The sequence below is a fragment of the Gymnoscopelus microlampas genome (genome assembly GCF_963454915.1).
Source record: "Gymnoscopelus microlampas genome assembly, chromosome: 13".
Taxonomy (NCBI): domain Eukaryota; kingdom Metazoa; phylum Chordata; class Actinopteri; order Myctophiformes; family Myctophidae; genus Gymnoscopelus; species Gymnoscopelus microlampas.
In genome coordinates, this window is record NC_139950.1 from 20,405,202 (window position 1) to 20,425,084 (window position 19,883).

At 43.1% G+C, this 19,883-nt stretch overlaps 1 protein-coding gene across 1 annotated transcript in view; it reads right to left on the reverse strand.

The window, feature by feature from the left end:
• Positions 1-363: 363 nt before the first annotated feature.
• The window catches only part of btaf1 (BTAF1 RNA polymerase II, B-TFIID transcription factor-associated), a 35,000-nt gene continuing 15,480 nt past the window's right edge, over positions 364-19,883 (reverse strand). The window contains exons 16-38 of the mRNA XM_084076700.1: positions 19,284-19,433; positions 18,832-18,974; positions 17,439-17,613; positions 16,583-16,786; positions 14,922-15,342; positions 14,344-14,528; positions 14,093-14,249; positions 13,519-13,628; positions 13,178-13,379; positions 12,289-12,437; positions 11,750-11,902; positions 9,330-9,451; positions 8,447-8,614; positions 8,148-8,225; positions 7,927-8,056; positions 7,512-7,653; positions 7,227-7,357; positions 6,641-6,766; positions 6,016-6,168; positions 4,560-4,771; positions 3,765-3,924; positions 2,616-2,786; positions 364-1,824 (exon numbers count right to left, since the gene is read on the reverse strand). Of these exons, the coding sequence (XP_083932826.1) occupies positions 1,678-1,824; positions 2,616-2,786; positions 3,765-3,924; positions 4,560-4,771; positions 6,016-6,168; positions 6,641-6,766; positions 7,227-7,357; positions 7,512-7,653; positions 7,927-8,056; positions 8,148-8,225; positions 8,447-8,614; positions 9,330-9,451; positions 11,750-11,902; positions 12,289-12,437; positions 13,178-13,379; positions 13,519-13,628; positions 14,093-14,249; positions 14,344-14,528; positions 14,922-15,342; positions 16,583-16,786; positions 17,439-17,613; positions 18,832-18,974; positions 19,284-19,433 (3,789 nt within the window). The 3' untranslated portion in view covers positions 364-1,677. The remainder of the gene's footprint in view (positions 1,825-2,615; positions 2,787-3,764; positions 3,925-4,559; positions 4,772-6,015; positions 6,169-6,640; positions 6,767-7,226; positions 7,358-7,511; positions 7,654-7,926; positions 8,057-8,147; positions 8,226-8,446; positions 8,615-9,329; positions 9,452-11,749; positions 11,903-12,288; positions 12,438-13,177; positions 13,380-13,518; positions 13,629-14,092; positions 14,250-14,343; positions 14,529-14,921; positions 15,343-16,582; positions 16,787-17,438; positions 17,614-18,831; positions 18,975-19,283; positions 19,434-19,883) is intronic.

Below are 19,883 nucleotides of genomic sequence, written 5' to 3' on the forward strand. Positions count from 1 at the left end.
AAAGCGGGGATCAAATTGGCGACCTTGGGATCCATACTTCCCCTCTTAGAGACGCTAGTTTTAACATTTCAGTGCTTTTTGAAAATATTCGGACACATAATTGCTTGCAGCAGGATTTTACATGAAGCCGAGTTAGAATTGCAGCCATTCTCTTCCCTTTTCTCTCCTTTTCCATTCTTTCTTCCCCCTCCTTTACAGTCCAATGTTCCCCAGCTTAGGCGGCCAGGCCCACCCATCTGACCACTTAACACGGCAGCCGTGTTAAGTGACCTGACCCTGACCCAGAAATGGTTGAGAACCACTGCTTCAGGATTTCCCAAAACAATTACTGTACATGGACAAAAAAACAACACATACTTCAAACGTCTGTAGAATTTATTACAATTCCACCAGCTTAGACAAAAAGCAGCAATTACAGAAATATATACAAGTCAGAATTATTATTTTTAAAATACTTTTGTGACAAGTCTCAAGTGCCAGTTTCAACTTGGCCCCGAGATTCAGTCCCTGCAATGCTGCTTCAGTGCAGTGCTTTTCCAAGTTAGTTTTCACCATGTAAGGAGAAACGGTTCATAACAGCTTCTCCCATTTCTTCTACTATAAAAAAAGAAAAGAAAAGACAATTTCCTTGGCCAAACATGAGAATGTGCTTTACAGGCATGCATATAGACTGCTGCCATCTGCAGGATGGGAGTCTTATACCGTCACTACACATCCACTATGCAACTCATCCAAGCCACATAGCAGCACAAACTCACCAAAACACATTGCTTGCTACAAAAAGAGGAGCAGCGTGGCTTGACCGTGTGTGGGTTCTCTTGCAGGCTTTTCACATCCACCCCCACCATTTCCCTTAGTTATACTAAAACATGGTTCCTATCCACAAGTCCAACAAGTGGTTGGGTATTGGGAGTGCTTTTAAGACTTTGAAGAGATGGGGGTCGGGGGTAAAAATATCTGATAATACTGTACAATTGCACTATGGCATGAGAGAAGGGTGGCATGCGCTAAGGCTAGCACCTGCCTCAGTAACTAAACCATAACTCAACTATGATAATTCATTGTGTATACTGGAGAGGCTACATAATATCGTCCTATGCAGTAGTAGTCTGCCTGTTAAGGGAACCAAAGCAGATGTCTCACTAGGCAAAATGTAAACAAATTTTGGGAGACAATCATTGCAGCTGGATAAATCACTATTGGCAGCTTCGCAACTGTTCTTGAGGAAAATATATTCTGACCGACGTGCCAAACAGAGACATTGGCTCCTCCCTCCCCACTTGCCTGTATTTGAGAAATCAGGAAATGGAGGATGTATAATTTTTTTCAGAAAATATAATATTTCAATCTTTACGTACATTTGTTCCTAGTTTTCAGCCAGAGAGTGGTTTTCCGTGGCCGTGTGTTGTCGCTTTGGGCCCATGCTAGCTGGGATGACGGGGTGTGGTAGGGCAGTGGTTCTCTAAATGGGGTCCAGGGACCCTCAGTGTTCCTTGAGGGAGTTCCAAATAGACCCTTACAGGTCTGCAACTGAGAGTGTACAATTGGAACCAAATTGGTTCCATTTGTACACTCTCTGGGTTATGGGGGTACTTGAAATAAAATAAAAAAAGGTTTGAGAACCACTGTGGTATGGCGTGTCTGTGTGGTATGCGACAGCGGCGGTGTTCAGTGCCACTACAAGGAGTGCATGAAGGTGTCCAGGTCATACTCTGTGTCGTACTGCTGCTGGTCCCACAGCTCTCCGAGGTCGTCCAACACAGACTTCATGGAGGCCTTCCCTGAGGTCGACGGCGAGGGATCGCTCTTCGCACCCTTGTTGTCCTGAAAGAGCCATGTACACGTTGGTTAGGTAAAAGGCTGGGCGAACATATACGTCTGTTGTAGACAAGCATCAAGAACTATTTCTCAGAACAGTGGGACCATGTGGATTTCAATCTAAATCAGAATTTTACAGTCTAAATCAATATTTGTTATGAATAAAAGTACAAACTCAACCAGCCTAAACCAAGCACATAAATTATTTTTTATTTGATGATGATCCAGCCATCTCACTGTCAGCAGAGAATTCTCCTCCGTTGAAGACAAAGAAAAATAAAGAAAGATACTCTGATCAGCACCTCAAAAGTATTACATATTTTTAATTGGTAATTAAGTATGGAAACATCAGCACAGAACGGCATCAATTATATATCAAAGGAGCAAATTATTAGGCTACACAATGAATTAATTACTAGGCCACCTTAAGTGAATCCCACACAAATTGGCTTGGTCTATGTTATTATATTGAACATGTTATTGGTTCAGGTACGTTAACAGGAACTCTCCTGATGATTACTAAGGGTTTGGTCTCAGAACTGATAAATGTGGGGTAGTTGTGGAACCAAAATAGCACACAGAGGATTCTAATGTGGTCATGTAATAAAACATTTTAGACACTTTGTAGAAAGATAATCTGAACCAGTAGATGCTACATACTTTAAGCAAAAAATATTAGGGGTGATTTTGTTCAGCTTCTTCTAATAACTCTGACTTCAAGGACACATTTTCTCTGAACTGGGATCTCATGGTCAAAACCCTGAAGAGTGGCGAACATAAGAAGCCCTGGTCCTAACCTTATCCAGAGTGAAGAGGTTGAGAAGCTGATCTGTGCCCATGCTTTGCAGGCTGGAGTTTTCTTGGCTGATGATCGTGTTGGCAATGCTCATCTTGAACTTCTGTAGTCCCATGATCTTCTCCTCCAGTGTGCCTCGTGTGATCAGCCTATATACGTTCACCACCCGTTTCTGCAGGACAAAGAGACACGTGTGACGGATGGCACTAGCTGTAGTAGAACATTTTTCACTTCATTATTTAATACCCTATGATGTACCATTTTTAATATTGGAGCCACCACAAGGCCTTGCAAAGAAACGGGGTCTATGGAGATCACTGGTATACAGTCTACACCTACTCTGGGAACTGACTTCAATTTTATTTATGCTCCATTGCATTGATAACCATACAAAAGAGGATACTTATGGAAGGCCGATGCCCAGGACATGGTCCTGACTGGTTTCAATTAACAGAGATGGTAATGCAAAGACTCCAAAATGTGTCTTGACCCATTAAGACCGGGGACGCATCTGCGTCACATCTTAAGATTTCTTTGGGCTATTCAAAAATAGCAGATCTACAAGCTCATAGCGTGGCACCGAGTGCCGCGCTACGAGCTTGTAGATCTGCTATTTTTGAAAAATCTTGAAAAAATATTTTCCAGATTTTTTTCAAAAAACTGTTGAGATTTAGATTTTTTTAAAGAATCGCCTCAGGTCTTAAAGTGTTAAATTCAGCTTGTATAAGCATAAGGGAGGCGCTTGAGGACAGTGCTGGTAGGAATACATTCCGAGCCTGCCCGAGTAGGTCCACAAATTGGGCCCAGAACCCATGTAATTTATATCAACAGGTAACCCCTTTGCTTCAAGTCAGGAAACATGCCTTTATTTAGATAGAAATGTCTAATTAACATCAGACATGACAAGAGAGTCTAACTTGGGTCCTGACGACTCACAAAGAGGGCGTGGTTAGTGCAGTTAACTGGCTGAGCCACCAGGCACCCACAGATCAGTGTTTTTAACCAAGTCAAAGTATCTCCATTAATAGTGCACTTATCAAGTCTAGATACTGTCATTAATACTGTACTTGATCTCTTCATATTTTGGTTATTTAGACATCACACCAGATTTAGCAAGGATGCTAAATTAAGTGTAAAGTAAAAAAGGTACCTGTCCTATCCTATGTGCACGATCCATGGCCTGCAAGTCCCTCATGGGGTTCCAGTCATGTTCGACAAACACCACCGTATCTGCGCCCGTCAGATTGAGACCCAAACCGCCCACATGGGTGGTCAACAGCAGCACGTCGATGGAGGGGTCGTTATTAAACCTGAAACAAAGTGAGATTAACAAACATCTTGATCAGGTGAGGAATACTTCAGCAAATTAATTAAAAACACAAGACAGAGTCTTGACTCTTGTCCCTGTCCAATCTTTAGCTATCGATAGTGAATTATAATGCAATTAGTTTCAGAGCAAAGCCACACAACACCAAAATGCTGTGAAAAATCCACCGATAACGGTCTGCATCTCCTTTGACCAAGGGAAATGACCTTTATAAATACTTCACCTACGAGAAGAAAAGTGCTTCGCAAGAACAATGGTGTAACAAGAGATTCACTGAAGGAAAAAAAATGTATCAACTTCAACATAATATTTACTTCACCAGGTATTTTCTGCTCATGCCATGTTTGTTTGAAGCTAGAGGCGTTTCTGTTCTGCCACGGCGTTAAAGAATAAAAGGATTAATACAAGTGCTCTCAGACAAAATTCATAAAGCTAACACATACCGCTTACTTCCGTTTTTTGCACTTTCCATTTTTCCTTCAGTGTGCCTTAGGCTTCTGTAATTCTCTTTGATGGGGTAGGCTGCAATAATGTGGTAACAGGCAATAACTGGAAGCAATATATAATTATTTCTAGACACAAAGTTCACTTTCAACATGACACCACACCCCCACCGACCTGGACACTATGGAGTGGCGCTGGCCGGCCGGCACACTGCCGTCCAGCCTCAGGTACGTGACGCTGGGCAGCTTGGGCTTCAGTAGGTCATGCTCCACGATGTCCAACATGCTCTTCAGCTGACAGAAGATCAGCACGCGATGCTGGGCCACCACAGCCTCAGTACCTCCGTCCACCGCACCGCCGCCTCCCAGGCCGCAGTCCACCAGCAACTGGGGAACAGAAAGAACGCACTCTGTCAGGTCGGGGACTACATTCATTATTAAAAACATTGACAAAGCTTTCTGTCTATAAAGGGAGGGGAAACAAATGGTTCCTGGATACAATTATACAGCTTGTAGTTCCAGCCAAGCAGCGTGCCTGGCCGAGGATGCATTCCAGCCATACTGCTAATTCCCACAAATCACTCTGCACACCCTTTTTTTGTGTAAAACCTAAGTAAACTGAAATAGAGTAGAGGCATGGCAAGCCAGGAGTACATATGGAAAAGTGACATTTGAGTGCATAAAGTGTGGGTGCGTGCTGTGGTAGGGCTATGCGATATGACTTCAAATCAATATCACGATTATTTAAAACTTTTGCCTTGATAATGATCGATTCAAAACAGGAAAAAAAAAGGTAGAAATGGCAGATCTACAAGCTCACAATGTGACACGTGAGGGTATTTTCACAGGCCACCATTGTACAACGAAGTGTAATACAGCGATTAAGTGGCTAATCAGACCAACAGATAGTCAATTATAAAAAAGCTATTAGAATGTTTTTGTGTTGATTCGTTTTGATCATTAACACATTGATTGCCAAGATCCTCATTGACGCGTTCTTTCAAATGAATCACTTGATGGCCAAGATCGCATTGATGCGTTCTTTCCCCAAAAATTTTTTTTTTTTAAATTCCACAAGGGGCGACCTAACACGGAATGATCGATCTTCACTCAGAGAAGAAGTAGTCAGATGTGACGTCCTTCCAATAAAAACAGGAAGCCATCCGCCCCAACAATGGGATTTTCAGATAAACAGCTGTAACTCAGTTTCTTTTTTTTTTCATTTAAAACCACCCGTTTTCAGCGGATCAAAGCCCCAAAATGCGGCTTGCGGTTGGAACGTTATTGTCCCTGTGGATTCACAGATCCCTCCGCCTACCCACAGGAACTTTTTTTCGTGTCTTTTTTTTTACACAATGTATCTTCCACGGCGTTTCAACGATCGTTAATTTAAGGTAATTACGCTGGCATGGGGATAGAAAACTATGTTTAATATCATGGCAGTCAATGTGTTAAGACATTTGGAAAACAGTCGCACACAAAACAATCCTGTTTCTCAATTATTCGATTAACCTACATGAGCAACATTAAGTCGGTTAAGGGTTCTAAATGTCGGTTTGGGTTCTAAATGTCGGTTTGGATATTTTGGGCTAATTGTCCAGCCCTGTGCTGCATGTCCCATGGTGTCATACCTGTTTGAGTGCAGAGAGTTTGGGTGCATGCTGTAGGTCTCGTAGGCTGGTGTTCTGCACGGCCAGCTGCTCCGTTATGCGCTTGTACTCGGGGTGCTGCGGGGTCAGCACCAGGCCAGGGTGGTTACACAGCTTCCTCAGGTACTGTAGAGCCTACAAATACAATTCAAATATGCACCACACCATTTACCATAAAACAAACACATTTGTGCAGAGATGGGTTTCTAATAATTCATAAACATCAAGTCCTATGTATAGGCTATACCATATTGAAAACAAAAACCCACAAAGGTACTTCATTTCCTTTATTCAATTGATTGATGACATCTCAAATGTTACTATATTTGTAAATTAAGGGATTTAGTTAGCCAACTTCTATCCACATTAGGTTTTAGGCTTTCTTGTACACCATCATTTTGTTTGTACTTCTCAACCCATTGAAAGAAAGTATCCATGTCATTTTAGATTTTTGCGTTGGCTAAAATTGCAGATGTACAAGCTCACAGCGTAACTTTTGAAAATTACTGATATAGAAGGTATTAATCGGCCTCAGGTCTTAATGGTTTAAATACATCTCTCACTTTCAAATTAAATTCAGTATATGTCATATGTAATCCATGTGTACCTGGAACACGTGACCTGTTGCCTTTAGTTTGGGCTTCTCTTCTTCTTCTTGCGCGGCGGGGTTAGAGATCGTGTCCTCCACGCTGACCTTGGCTCGTGACTTGGCGAAGTCCTCATACAGTTGAACCTGTAGGCAGAGAGGTTTTATCACCCATTTCACATCTATGTGCATACGTTCATCAGCTAAATTCCTAAAAATAATCATTTGTGTGTGAATGCATGGGCGGAGGGCTGCTGGTGGCTGTGTGGTACCTAGGTCAGCAACAGTTAGCGTTTCTAATCCATTCAATCCATTTAGTTTGATTAATGCAATTGATTTTAATACAGAAAATAGATCTACAAGCTCATCGGCTATTTTTGCCATTTTTGTGTGACACCATTGTAAAACAATGTAAAACTATGTATAAAACTGATTAGACTAATAGATTTAGCGGATTATTTAAAAAAATCTATCAAAATGTTCCTGTTGATATATAAAAAAAAAAATACATAAACAAAAAAGGCGCTTCTTGATTATTCGATTGCATTATTTTCTTAGCCATTATTCTGTTTTACTTCTTGGATCAGAGTTACAGCAGTAGTGGTACCTGTAGGGGACTGAGGGTGCAGTAGTAGTCCTGAATAATTTTGGGAGGGAGGTCCTGCAGCACATCTTCCTTCATCCTCCTCAGGAGGAAGGGTAACACCTGTCGATGAAGGGCCTCCATGGCCAGGACACCTAGGAGACAGCACAGAGTGGAAATGTGAACATGAGCAGGACTGCAACTAATAGACGTGGAAACATCCAAATAGAATTTTTATAATTTCATTAATTAATTCTGACCAACAGATTAACCAAGGTTGACTGCTGACCACCAGAGAGACCACCCTACCTGCCTCCTGCTCCCGCGACGAGCTCTTGGCATCCCGGCTGGCCAGGATGGGTTTGCCGTAGCGAGCGGCGAACTGACGCTCTGTGCCCAGGAAGCCTGGCATGAGGAAATCGAATAGGGACCACAGCTCCAGAACGTTATTCTGAGGGACGAGGAGATGGATGTACGGAGGAAGGAAGAGGATGTTAGCCACATCACAACCCATGCAAGACCTCCCAGGACACTGGCACAAGCAAATCATTATCCAATCTCTAAGTACTGACTAAATAATGCGTACATTTTCTATTGTTTTAATAAACATAAAACCACTGATAGACACAGCATGTGAATCATTCTACTCGAAGAACAAAAAGACCAGTATTTCAAACAGATAAAGCTCAGGCGATTAAAACGTTATGAGTCTGGTGGCCTTTACCTGGATGGGAGTTCCTGACAAAATGACTCTGAAGTTGGCAGCCAACTGCTTGATGGCCTTGGAGAGTTTGGTCTTCCCGTTTTTAATAACGTGCCCTTCGTCGAGGATACAGTAATTGAATTTTATATTTCTGAAAATAAAGAAAGGAACACTGTGTCATTACTAGATTGTGGTAGACATTAAACTAGGGGCCGAAATCAGGCGTGCGCCGATAAACTCACCTAAAAAAGTCGATGTCATTTCGAACGACATCGTAAGAGGCTACTACAAGATTGTGCTTTTTCACCTGATGTTGCAACCTGGGAATGAAAAAATATACACAGTATTATATAGTGATGAAATAGCTATAAAATAAAAAGCATTTACTGAGATCTCATGTATTGTTCAAAGTAGTCTGTGGTTGAAGTTTTTTCCTTCTTCTGGCGTATTTGCATGAATCATGAAGGTCTTAATTGCAGGTCTAATATTTATTTTCCCAGAAAAATAACATCCCTGCATTTACTGGACGGACATGTCTTACCGCACACGTTCTGTAGGTGGCCCAGTGTAGTGCAGGGGGTTGAGGTACTCTTTGGTGCAGAACTTGCCCACCTCGTCCACCCAGTGACCCGTCAGTGTGGGGGGGCATACCACCAGGGACGGCAGGGGGTTACTGTCTGCTGCCTTGGTCCTGGCATATTCCTGTGTCCTGAAAAACACATACAAGCATCGAAATTGTGTTTTTTATGTTGCCATACACGTTTTCTGCTTGGCTGAGTAAAAATGTGATTAGAGTGCACATGTAAAAACTCCAAGCTCATCAGTTTCAATTTAAACAAAAAGGTATAAAATCGTAACCAATATTTGTTTAGCAGTGTAGCTGCTGCCCTCAAATTTACGTTCCAGAAACCCTATTGTAGCACAAGGCCAGCTAGCTAGACCTTGGCTCAAACCCCAATTTACGATGGGACATGTGAGGTACCAGCCACGTGCCATCAAGTCTCTCAATATCTCTTAACTGTAGCATCCCTATTCTGTGCATGTCATAATACTGTAGGCGGACATTCTGTGAAAATAGGTGAACACTCGCCAAAAATAGCCGCATCTACAAGCTCGTAACACAATGCATTGTGAGCTTGTAGAAAGATTTGGTGTAGAGGGAAGAATAAAGGCCCCTGGGGAACACCGGTCAATGAAGCATATAGGGTTTAAGTGGTTAGTCCAGTGGTTCTCAAAGTGGGGTCCAGGGACCCTCAAGGTTGCTTGAGGGGGTTCCAAATGGACCCTTACAGGTCTAACTCTGAGAGTATACACTCATTGAGTTATGGGGTTCAAAAGGTTCAGAACCCCTGGGTTATTCAATCTGCTGATGTTGTAGATCAGATTCCTTCAACAATCATGCGAGTGCTGTCGTGGTGCATTACCTGAGGTAGTGGTCCCCTGCCAGGATGCAGATGGACTGCAGGGTCTTGCCCAGACCCATATCGTCACACAGGATCCCATGCAGCTTGTACTTGTTCAGGAAGGACAGCCAGTTCACTCCATCCTGGACGTGGACAAGGAGAGAGGAAGGTGATTAATGATTCTGAAAAACTGATTACAGGGGTGCCTGGTAGCTTAGCCAAAGAGCATCATCGCTGCCGGATGGAAACCTCGTTTCCAAAACCTTTCAGGAAATTGAAAAAAATAACCTGTGAACCAACGGATACAGTGTAGTTATTATTTAGTCACAAGTTAATTGTTAGTACTTTTCATTGAATATTTATAAAACCCACAGACAGACTTGTCATACTTTAGATCAAATTTTCCCAATTCTTTAAAACAATAGAGAAAATAGCAGCATCACGTTGAGGTTGTAGATCTGCTATTTCGACAACCTTTGTGTGACATTGTCATAAGAAAATGCACAAAATGGGGTATTAATTTATGAACAAAAAGGGGAAAAAAACACGGTTACTGCCCGACAGCAATGATAGGTTCCTTGTGAGCACCTGGACAAGACGGGGATTTGCATCCAATCCCCGTCTTGTTATGTCTCTCCTCTCTCTGCCCTTGGTTTCCTGTCACTCTACAATGACCTACCTGTCAGGTATAAAAATGCTGAAAATAAATCTGGGATATAAATTGCTGCATTGATTTGTCTTTTTTCAGACAGCTGAAGCGTCATGACATCACAAGGTTCACATGCAGCATAATTAATCCATCAAGACCGGGAACGTGTCATTTTATGATTTCTTTGGCTATTCAAAAATAGCAGACATACAAGCTCATCGCGCGGCACTCGGTGCTGCGCTATGAGCTTGTAGATCTACCATTTTTGAATAATCATGGAAAATTGTGTTAAAGATGTTTGCTTGAAAATACATTTATATATATATATTCAAAGATTTTCTACAAGCTCATGAGCTTGTAGATCTGCTATTTTTCAAAAGCCAAAAGTATAAAAATAAAGGTTGTAAAATCTAACATGACACAGATGCGTTCCCGGATTGAATGGGTTAAGAGGAGAACAGTGACAGTGGCTCAGGAGGTAGAGCTGCTGTCTTGCAATCGGGGAGGTTCTCAGTTTGACCCCTGGCGGCTTACTGAAGTATCCTTGAGCAAGAACCCCTAACTGCCCCCTATGAGTAGGTTGGTGCCTTGCATTGTTTCCTCTGCCGTGGGTGTGTGAAATACATTGCATTTATATAGAGCCTTTCTCCAAAACACTTTACAGTCCATTTACCAGAACAAGCCATGGCAGTCAAAGAAGAATTGCAGGTTAAAAGGGCCATTCACACCAAGTACTGCAACTATAAAGAGGATATAGTTTTAAAAATCATTCTAAGTGAAGTGGACATTGTTCTAAGTCAAGTGGATGGCAGAGTCCACACCACAACTTTAAAAAAGACAACTGTGAACGATGTAGTCATAGCCATCGTTATAGTGCTTGGAGTGAACGGCCATTTAGTCTGGAACAATTTTCCAAGTACATTGCAAATGATGAATGTGCTTCAAAAATGATTAGCAAGAGCATTAGTCAATTCACATTAGACAGTCAGGTTGCTTAGCGCAGCGGTGTTCAAACATATTCATGTCAAGCACCCCCAAATTGATAGGCATTAAGCTATGGACACCCATTTGAAAAAACTTTGTGCATGCCATCCATAAGAGAAGATCTTTGTTGTTAGATTTAGTACATAATAACTAGTACTGCATAGTATACTGTAGTTGGGGAGATAACAGTGGAGAGAGTGAAACCTATGATGTGAATAGGGAAAGTACATTTTTCCTCATTTTGCTGGTGACCCACTGGAACTCCCTTAAGGGAACCAAGGGTCCCTGGACCCCTTTTTGAGAACCCTTGGGCCTTGGTGCACAGTCTGCACACATCTGTAACGCCGCTCCCATATTTCTGTGTCTTAAAGTAGAAACAACAGTAATAGCATTTCAGCTGGCTAACTCTGCAGAACTCCATTAAGCAGATGGATGGCTGGGTCAGCTTCGCTCCCAGCAATAAGCATTTCCAGAAGCAACTGACACACAGGCCCACCCATCCATTCCACTGCTTTAAATGTGTCCTGTCAAGAGAGCCCTCCCGTTGTCAGCATTCTCCATTCTCTTTCGACTTGGCTTTCCCTGCAGCAGTCAAAATTCGAAAATCTATTTCTGGAGCTGGCAGGAAAACAATGAGACTCAAGATGAAGTGTGTCTAAGGTGCACTGTGCTGAACTGAGAGTTGTTTAACTTGTTACAACACAGAGGGAGTCATCTTTCACCTGCTGCTGGAGGAAATCATCTTTCACCTGCTGCTGGAGGAAAATGTCACAAAGAGGCAGTGGGTTTTAAACACAAACACACACACCTGCTGGTACTTCCTGAGTTCGGCTTTAATGGGAACAGGGATCTTGTAGTTTTCCAACTTCCTGCCGTCAAGCAGTTGCTCCAGGAAGTGGCGTTCTCTGGCCTTCTGGCGAATCAGCTCGGCAGACATGGCTGGAGGGTCCGGTATGCCTGCCTGAAAAGGACAACAAAAAGAGCAAACACGGTTTTCTACAGGTTGGAGCCGAGCACAGACTTCTGGGATTTAAGACATGCATTTACTGTAACTGGGATAGGATTTAAGACCATTAGAAGCAGATCGGAACTGTAAAATTGCATATCCTCATGATTTCATGTCCACCAGGGAGAGTTAACTCAAGTTTTGCTTGCTTACTTTTAACAACTCACATGGAAACAAACAAAAATAAGCACAAATAAAACTACAAATCAGTTTGGCTATTATCACAAATAGTTGGTCAATTACTTACTACTATTCAATCACATCCAAAACATTTGCTCTTAACCACTGTACAGTACTTGCTTCTTATTTATGAGTCTACAGAGTCTCGTGCGTGTTCCTACCTCCAGGGGCAGCAGGCGGATGAGCGTGGCAAAGCATTGTGTGGCCATGAAGCGGATGCTGTCACTGGGGTCACTCATGCGACCCAGCACTGGGACCACCAGTAGCACAATGTAGGGCACGATGTCCACATCCAACTGCTCCATAACACCTGGAGGGACGGGAGTCAAGGGTAGCAACACACTACTGGTGAAATATTTATTTAACCTTCATTCATCGGAGGGGAAGGTTGACTGAACATGTTCTTTTAATAAAGCAATGTCAGGCTTCAACGGAGGAACAGTTGCATACATTCACACCAGGGAGCTGCCCCATGCACAGGCACCAGGCAGCTCCACCAAGCTCTGCTGGAGGATAAATAAACTGTAGCCATTCAGAAAGGAAAAGAGAATTTTTCATTCACTTTCAGAACTTATTCACCTACTTTCTCCATCTCCCGAGCCAGACCCGAGGCTCCAAGCAATGCCTCGCACCTCTAGTTTTGACAAATAATGAATACTGGTCCAGTGATGATTACCCAACAGAATCTTTTGTGGGAATATTTGAGTCCTTTTGAAATACATAATTTTAGCATCATAGACTCCCACCTGGGATGCACCAAAATGAAATTCCTTGGCCCAAATTATTACATTTTTCTTTGCAGTATCCCAGTAGTCTATTCATCTTCTGGAATGACTAGTTTTACAGCGGTAACGGCTTCAATTTGAGACGCAGGGCAAATCTATGTGTGTGGAGGGATGTGAGCAGCAGCACTGCTATGAAAGGTATCGACTGTTGAATAGTCTGCGGACCGAGTCCAATAAAAAGATTCCAGTGTTTTAAATTGTATTAATTTTTACTTTTGATCAAATAACTTGATGGCCGAATTTTCAGTCTCTGGTTAAAGGATACAGGCCATGGCCTCGATAGCACCTTCCTGCTTGGTGCAGTCTTCGATGGAGGCTAGCCAGGGCAGCACATGCTCCAGGAAGTGGTTCATAGTCTCCAGCGTGGCTATCTTACTGAGCACTCCCACACAGCGTGCTGCCATGTGGCGTACGGCCGTGTACGGGTGCTGAAGGCAGGTGAAAAGGTGGGGCAGGTGCTGCAGCAGCTAGAGTTCACACAGGGAGCAAGGGAAGACAATTACAATCAAAATGGGAATTCAAGATATAGATGTTCAAAGCCCCTGTGACATCGTGATTGAAGTTATAGGATCAAATATCATGTTTATCAAAAATGATAAGTCTTACCAAATGTTTGAGTTCTGATGCCATGGCACCAGCCGTGACCTCCAGGACTTGGAGAGAGTTGACCAGTTCCTGAGCGGCAGCATCTCCTCTCTCTAGTTGGGCCTTCACATCTACAGTAACATTGATTCAACGGGACAATCACAGTACAGACCACACCAGTCACATTAATGGGCAATTTATTTAAGTCTAAATACAAGTATATAGCAGTTAATCCCACCATTTCACCCCAATTAGATATTTAGGGTGAAATTTCCCCATAAGATTACTAGATTAGGCAGATGGACACACTAGAAACAAATTATTATGCTTAAAATAAAGATGAATGTGTTTTTGAGTTTGAGCACAAAGAACCTTGAAAATGTATTCATAATGAAAATAATACAGTTGCGAACAGGCACAACACTCTTAACAATTAAATGAATTTATAATATTAAATTAAAAAGGTGTCTAAGGGATCTTCACCACCATCATAAAGAAAGTCTCTTTGATTGCCTCAAGTCTCTGGTTTTTAATCATCATGTGCCTGTCCAGAATATTATTGATCAATAATTTGCTATCAACTCAGGTAATTTACCAATCCTTTGGTTTTCATTCACCACGGTTGTCAGCGGCCCCACCATGTTCTCCCACAGGTATGGCAGAGCCCTGGTGAGCTCTCGACCAAAGTGCCTGGCGATGGTTGTCAGTGAGAACTCTGCGCCTCGTCTCTGTACAAGACACGGCTTCTTACTCTGAAAGAACCAAATGTAAAAGGAAATGCATGTCAAATTAAGCAAAACATTGGTGAAATAATAATTTGTCACCCTCATTAATTTCCCCACCCACCTCATCGTTGTCTGTGTTGATGGTGCTGCCAGGGGGAAGTTCTGTGGTGGAAGTCTTGGGGGCTTTGGGAACAGGGCCCCTCTTACTAGTGATGGCAAAGGCTGCCCTCTGGTGGCGGTACAAGGTGATGATGCCTCGGGTTTTGTTGACCATGTGATGCGTGCAGTCTTTCTCCAACCCACCAGCTGACAAGGGGGAAATGGGGGGAGAATTGTCAGTCACAGGCAATTTATGTAGTACAGTGGTAGAGCTTGATTGTTTTCTTGGCAATCTGTGTACTCTGCCATTTTATCATGTCGTTTGTTGACTTTGTTCATGCCACTTACTCTGATCTTGCACATTGTTAGTCACTCTGGATGAGAATGTCTGCTAAATGCCTAAATGGTACATTGTCCTATAATGTAGCCTGTGAGACATGTTGGCTGTATCCATATTTCATTTCATACAGTATATGGATATCACCATATTTAAGATGAAACACTAATCACTCTAGCTTGATACACTTAAAATATGAGGTTCCGCTTGCATGAAATGCTTAAAATATGAATGCAACCCCAGTATGTAACCCAACTGTGTACCTTTAACAGTTTCCTGCATGGGGGTGACAGGGCAAGCAGCGGACGGGGTGACGGTGGGGTCCACACATATTGAGGCACAGAGGTTTTTGACAATCTTGGAATTGGGGCAGGGAGTGCGGGTGCTGCACTGCTGCAGCAGCTTGGCGATGAAAGACGCCGCGTAGCCCTGGATCAAGGTGTTCTCTTCCCGCTTGACAGACTCCATCAGAGGCCTCACCAGTGGATTGAGCTTGTCGGGCAGCGCCTGCAGGTTGACCAAGGCACAGGCCGTGAACATGTGAACCCTCAGGTGGAGCAGTTGCCACTCTGCGTTGGTCTCCGCAACCGTTGCCTGGGCCTGCTGTCGCTTGCTGTCCAGCGGCTGCCACTGCCTTGACTTCACATTTAGATCCGCCGTCACTTCCGTGAAGATGGTGGTCACCTAGGGAATGAGAGGAAGGAGAGGGAAGTGGAGGGGAGGATATGTTGATTGTAACCACATGTAATATACATCAACTTCTATAGCAGAGAGGATCTGAGGGGTGGGGCGGGTGGTCGGTTCCATTACTAATGCTGCCAATTCAGAAAGTGAATGGAACAATCTCAGAAGGTTGAAAACAAGCCATTATGCCTGAAGAAGTTCATCTGTGACTGAAACGTTGCTTTTTTAAAACATTTTGCTCCTGTACCCCGGGTGTATAATTTTTAATGTTTATGTGCACTTGTTTGCCTAAGCACCTGCTTTTAAGTTTTACTCGTCTCTAGGTATGCAAAAGATTTTAAACAGTTGAAAACAAGCCAAGAAAAATCCATGATAAAACTGCTGCATCTGCAATCCCAGTTTCACACTCTTCAAGGGTCTCACTAAGACTTTGCAAAGCATGTCATGGTTGCGAGAACTTGCGACTTGTTCGTGCTGTGTTAGTTTATGGCTCAACGTGGTTGTGTTTGGTGACGTTGGTACGTACGTAGTGGCACGAGCTGCGATTGGTCTACTTTTGAGGGACAGACTGTACACATATACAGAAAAACCTTCAGACAAGCTGTTAAAATATACAGAACGTTTGTCAATAAATAGATTAAAATGTTTCTTCTGAGGAAAGCAAATAAATGAAGGCATAAAAGATTTTGGCCAACCAACAATGTTAGAAGCCAGTTTAATTTGCTAGCTGCATAAGGCTTTTTTTCTTTTTTCTTTTTTACAAAAACACTGAAAATACAGATAATTGTTTCGGCTGTGCTGCTCTGGCAGGTAACTGGTTTGTATTTGGCTGGTGGCTGGCATTAATTTCAGGTCCGGATGACAGTGTTCCCAAGACTTTACTCCCTCCATAAATCAGACAAATCTCAGTTAACATCTGATCAAATGGAGCGTAACCATCTCATCTGCAGTGTGAAGGGAATCTGTCGCAACATGGCACAATAACACACGCATGTCTGTGGCATTCAGGGACAAAAGACATGGCCTGCAGACAAACTCCCAAAGCATGACAAGCCGCTGAGCCTGCAACACAAAGACACTAGAGTAACCAGACTCTGTCCTCATAGTTCCCTGATGAGGTTATGAGATATTAAGTTTACCTGAAGCCCAAAACTAATTTGTGCCAAATGTAATTTGAGTAACAGCGTGTGTGCGTGTGCGCGCGTGTGTGTGTGTGTGTGTGTGTGTGTCCAAGCCTCACCAAATCATTGGCTTGGTCGATGGTGAAAACGCTACAGTTGAGGCGGTCTTTGAGGTCTATCTGAGCATCGGTCAGCAGGGCAATGAGCTGCTTACACTCGTTCTGCATGCGAGTGAAGGGAATGGCGATCTCATCATAGTACAGCTGCTCTGAGAGGATGGCCAACAGACGAGGCTGAACCATGGAGGATACCACCTGGCACTCCTGATAAGGTGAAATGAGTCTCTTTACACATCTCTACAAGGATCTCTGAAGACTGTTCAGTTGGTTAAATTAACAATGAGGATTTCACTGTGTACGATTACAGTAGTTGAGACAGTACTTAGTAAGTAGTCTCAACTACTGTAATCGTACACTGTAAAATCTATATTGAAAGAGTAAGTACTACTTACTCGTTCAATATAGATTTTTACTGTATGATTACAGTAGTTGAGACAGTACTCACTCTTCCAATATAGATTTTACTGTGTACGATTACAGTAATTGAGACAGTTCTTAGTCTTCCAATATAAAGTAAGTAGACATATACAGAGCAGCACACATCATGCAACGTGAAGATATATGAAGAAAAAGATGAGAGAGAGAGAGACAGAGACACACACATATATATATAAAAATATGTAAAATGTCCAAAAACCTGTGCAATTAAGTGGAAAGAGTAAAAATGGCCGACAGTGAAGTAATAATTCTTATCAGCCCAGGCCAGCCGGTGGTCAGTAACTGATTGAAACTGCAGCCCCAACCCGATACATTATGATCTTTAAGAACCCCCACACAGCCAATATCAAATGTTCCAGTGGCAAAGTAGAAAACGTTCAATTCTCTAACACAAGAACATGAAATAATGGCTCTGTACCTTCTGTAGCGCAGACCACTCACACAGCACCAGGGACACAGCGATGCGCTGCAAGGCAGATTTGGAGTTGAGATGGAAGAGCAGCAGCTGGCTCAGAGACTCGGCCGGCCGGATCTCCTGAGAGGCAGCATTGAGGTGAGGATCACAGATACACCTACACAGAGCCCCCAGCAATCTGGAATGGAGCAACGCAGGACTGTCAAGAGTATTACATGACCATTGCTCACTAATCACCACTGTCTGTTGCCAGTTACATTTCAATACAATGTCCCCTTTGCTTACAGGATGGGTTACTTTACATAAGGACCAGTAACAATGTTTTAGCCCACTGCCAGTAATGACAATACTTAGCAAACAAGGTATAAAGTCAACCATTTGACATGGAAATTTGTCAGCACTACCGAAATGGCCAAGTAACCTTATTTTGAACATGTTATACTTGTATAAGTGAATATCCAAATTACTCTGAGCAGTGAAACGAAAAATGTGTTTCCTTTCCCGCTACTAATCCATGGCGATAAAACAAACCCATCTCGTGTCCCCGACACAAATTCTTACGATGGGGAATCTCACATAGCATTAATGTACAGGCAGAATAAAAATCACACCCTGTGTGAAGGAAGCGGTGCCTTTGGGGCGGGCCTTAACTCATTTCAGTTCGTCCCTATTGGTGGTCTGAGTCCACTTACCAAATTTGTACTTGGTAGCATGCTGCAAACTGGAATGATGGCTGTTTAAAGCCCAGCCAATGGGCAGACAGAGGGGGCGGGGCTTAAGTAATGACAGTTAGTCCCTATTGCTGGCTTTAGTCCATGTACACAATTTGTACTCCATAGCATGCTGTGAACTTGAGTTATGGCTGTTTGAAGGCCAGCCAATGGGAAGACAGAGGGGGCGGGGCTTGAGCAATTCATGCTGGTCCCTATTGGTGGTCTAAGTCCACATACCAAATGTGGACTTGCTGGCATGCTGCAAACTGGAGTTATAGCTGTTTAAAATCCTGTGCTCATCCCTCTTTGATAACTTCATCAATGCATGCTCGTGCCTATTGGTGGTCTAAGTCCACATACCAAATGTGGACTTGGTGGCATGCTGCAAACTGGAGTTATAGCTGTTTAAAATCCCGTGCTCATCCCGGGCTTACACGGACATCCGCTCATACGGGCGCTGGGGGTCCCTGGACCCCTCTTTGATAACTTCATCAATGCATGCTCGTGCCTATTGGTGGTCTAAGTCCACATACCAAATGTGGACTTGGTGGCATGCTGCAAACTGGAGTTATAGCTGTTTAAAATCCCGTGCTCATCCCGGGCTTAAACGGACAGACGGACGGACGGACATACGGACAAAGTCAAGTGTAGAGCGGTTGGCACCGCTAAAAACAAATACTTACTTGGCAGCCATGAGGCGAGCACGGACCACCACGTAGTCCCTCGTCATTGGGTCATCTGACACGGTCTCTGCTCCCGCCATATATTCCTGCACAGTCTCCTTCACCTGAATGGTCCCTTGGTGAGGTTTTGCGCCGGCCTTATCCTGGTCACATTCAATCAAATGGTATTGAATTTGACATAAACAAACAGCAGCACAATATGTACTAATGTGGAGTGAGTTTGCAAAAAACTGGCACAACTGAAAAGCCGGGTTGTCTGGACCATCTGCATTTGTGGCAACAATGACGGTTGAAGTCATTGCGAAATGTGATACTTGCACTTCTTTGGTGCTCTCGACAGTATTCAACTTGCATCTACCAGGTAATAATCATGTTTACCACCAACAACATAAAAGCAAGGCAGCAATTGCTAATGAGTAGGAATAAAGTATTTTGTTCAAACCCAGCGGTACCTTGCAGCGGGCTTTGACTTCTAGCAGCATGTTGAGGTCTATGGGAATGTTGGAGGCCTGCATCATAAGACACAGCCAGGCACCCATCCACGGACAGCTGGCTGCTACCACGAACTGCTGGGGGGCCTGACGAAGCAACTCCATCCACACCTATAAGTCAAAGGTAGCACACCACAACAACATATTGCAAAATCCAAAATGTATGGCGTTATTAATTATGATTAGGCAAAGACATCTTCCCTATTATTTGTGAATCTCTGTTCTGGTCTGGTGGCAAGACCCGGAAACCGAAAACTATATATCTTGTCGATGCCAACTATGAACTAACAATGGCCCTTTCTGCTGGACTTGACCTCTCCATCTGCCAAATAGACAGCTGACTTCTCCATCTGCCAAATAGACCGCTGATTTTACACTAACAGAGGAAGAGAGCGTGTGATTTAAGCTCTTTAAGTTCAAACATATATATAAATGTATAGAGTCAACAGGGTAGGAAAAGTAGAGTACATATTTCTAATTAAAACAAAACACAAAATATGACCAAGTGAGCACATGTCAGAGCCCTCTCTGTGTTTTCTCTATTATACGAGCTTCGAAAAC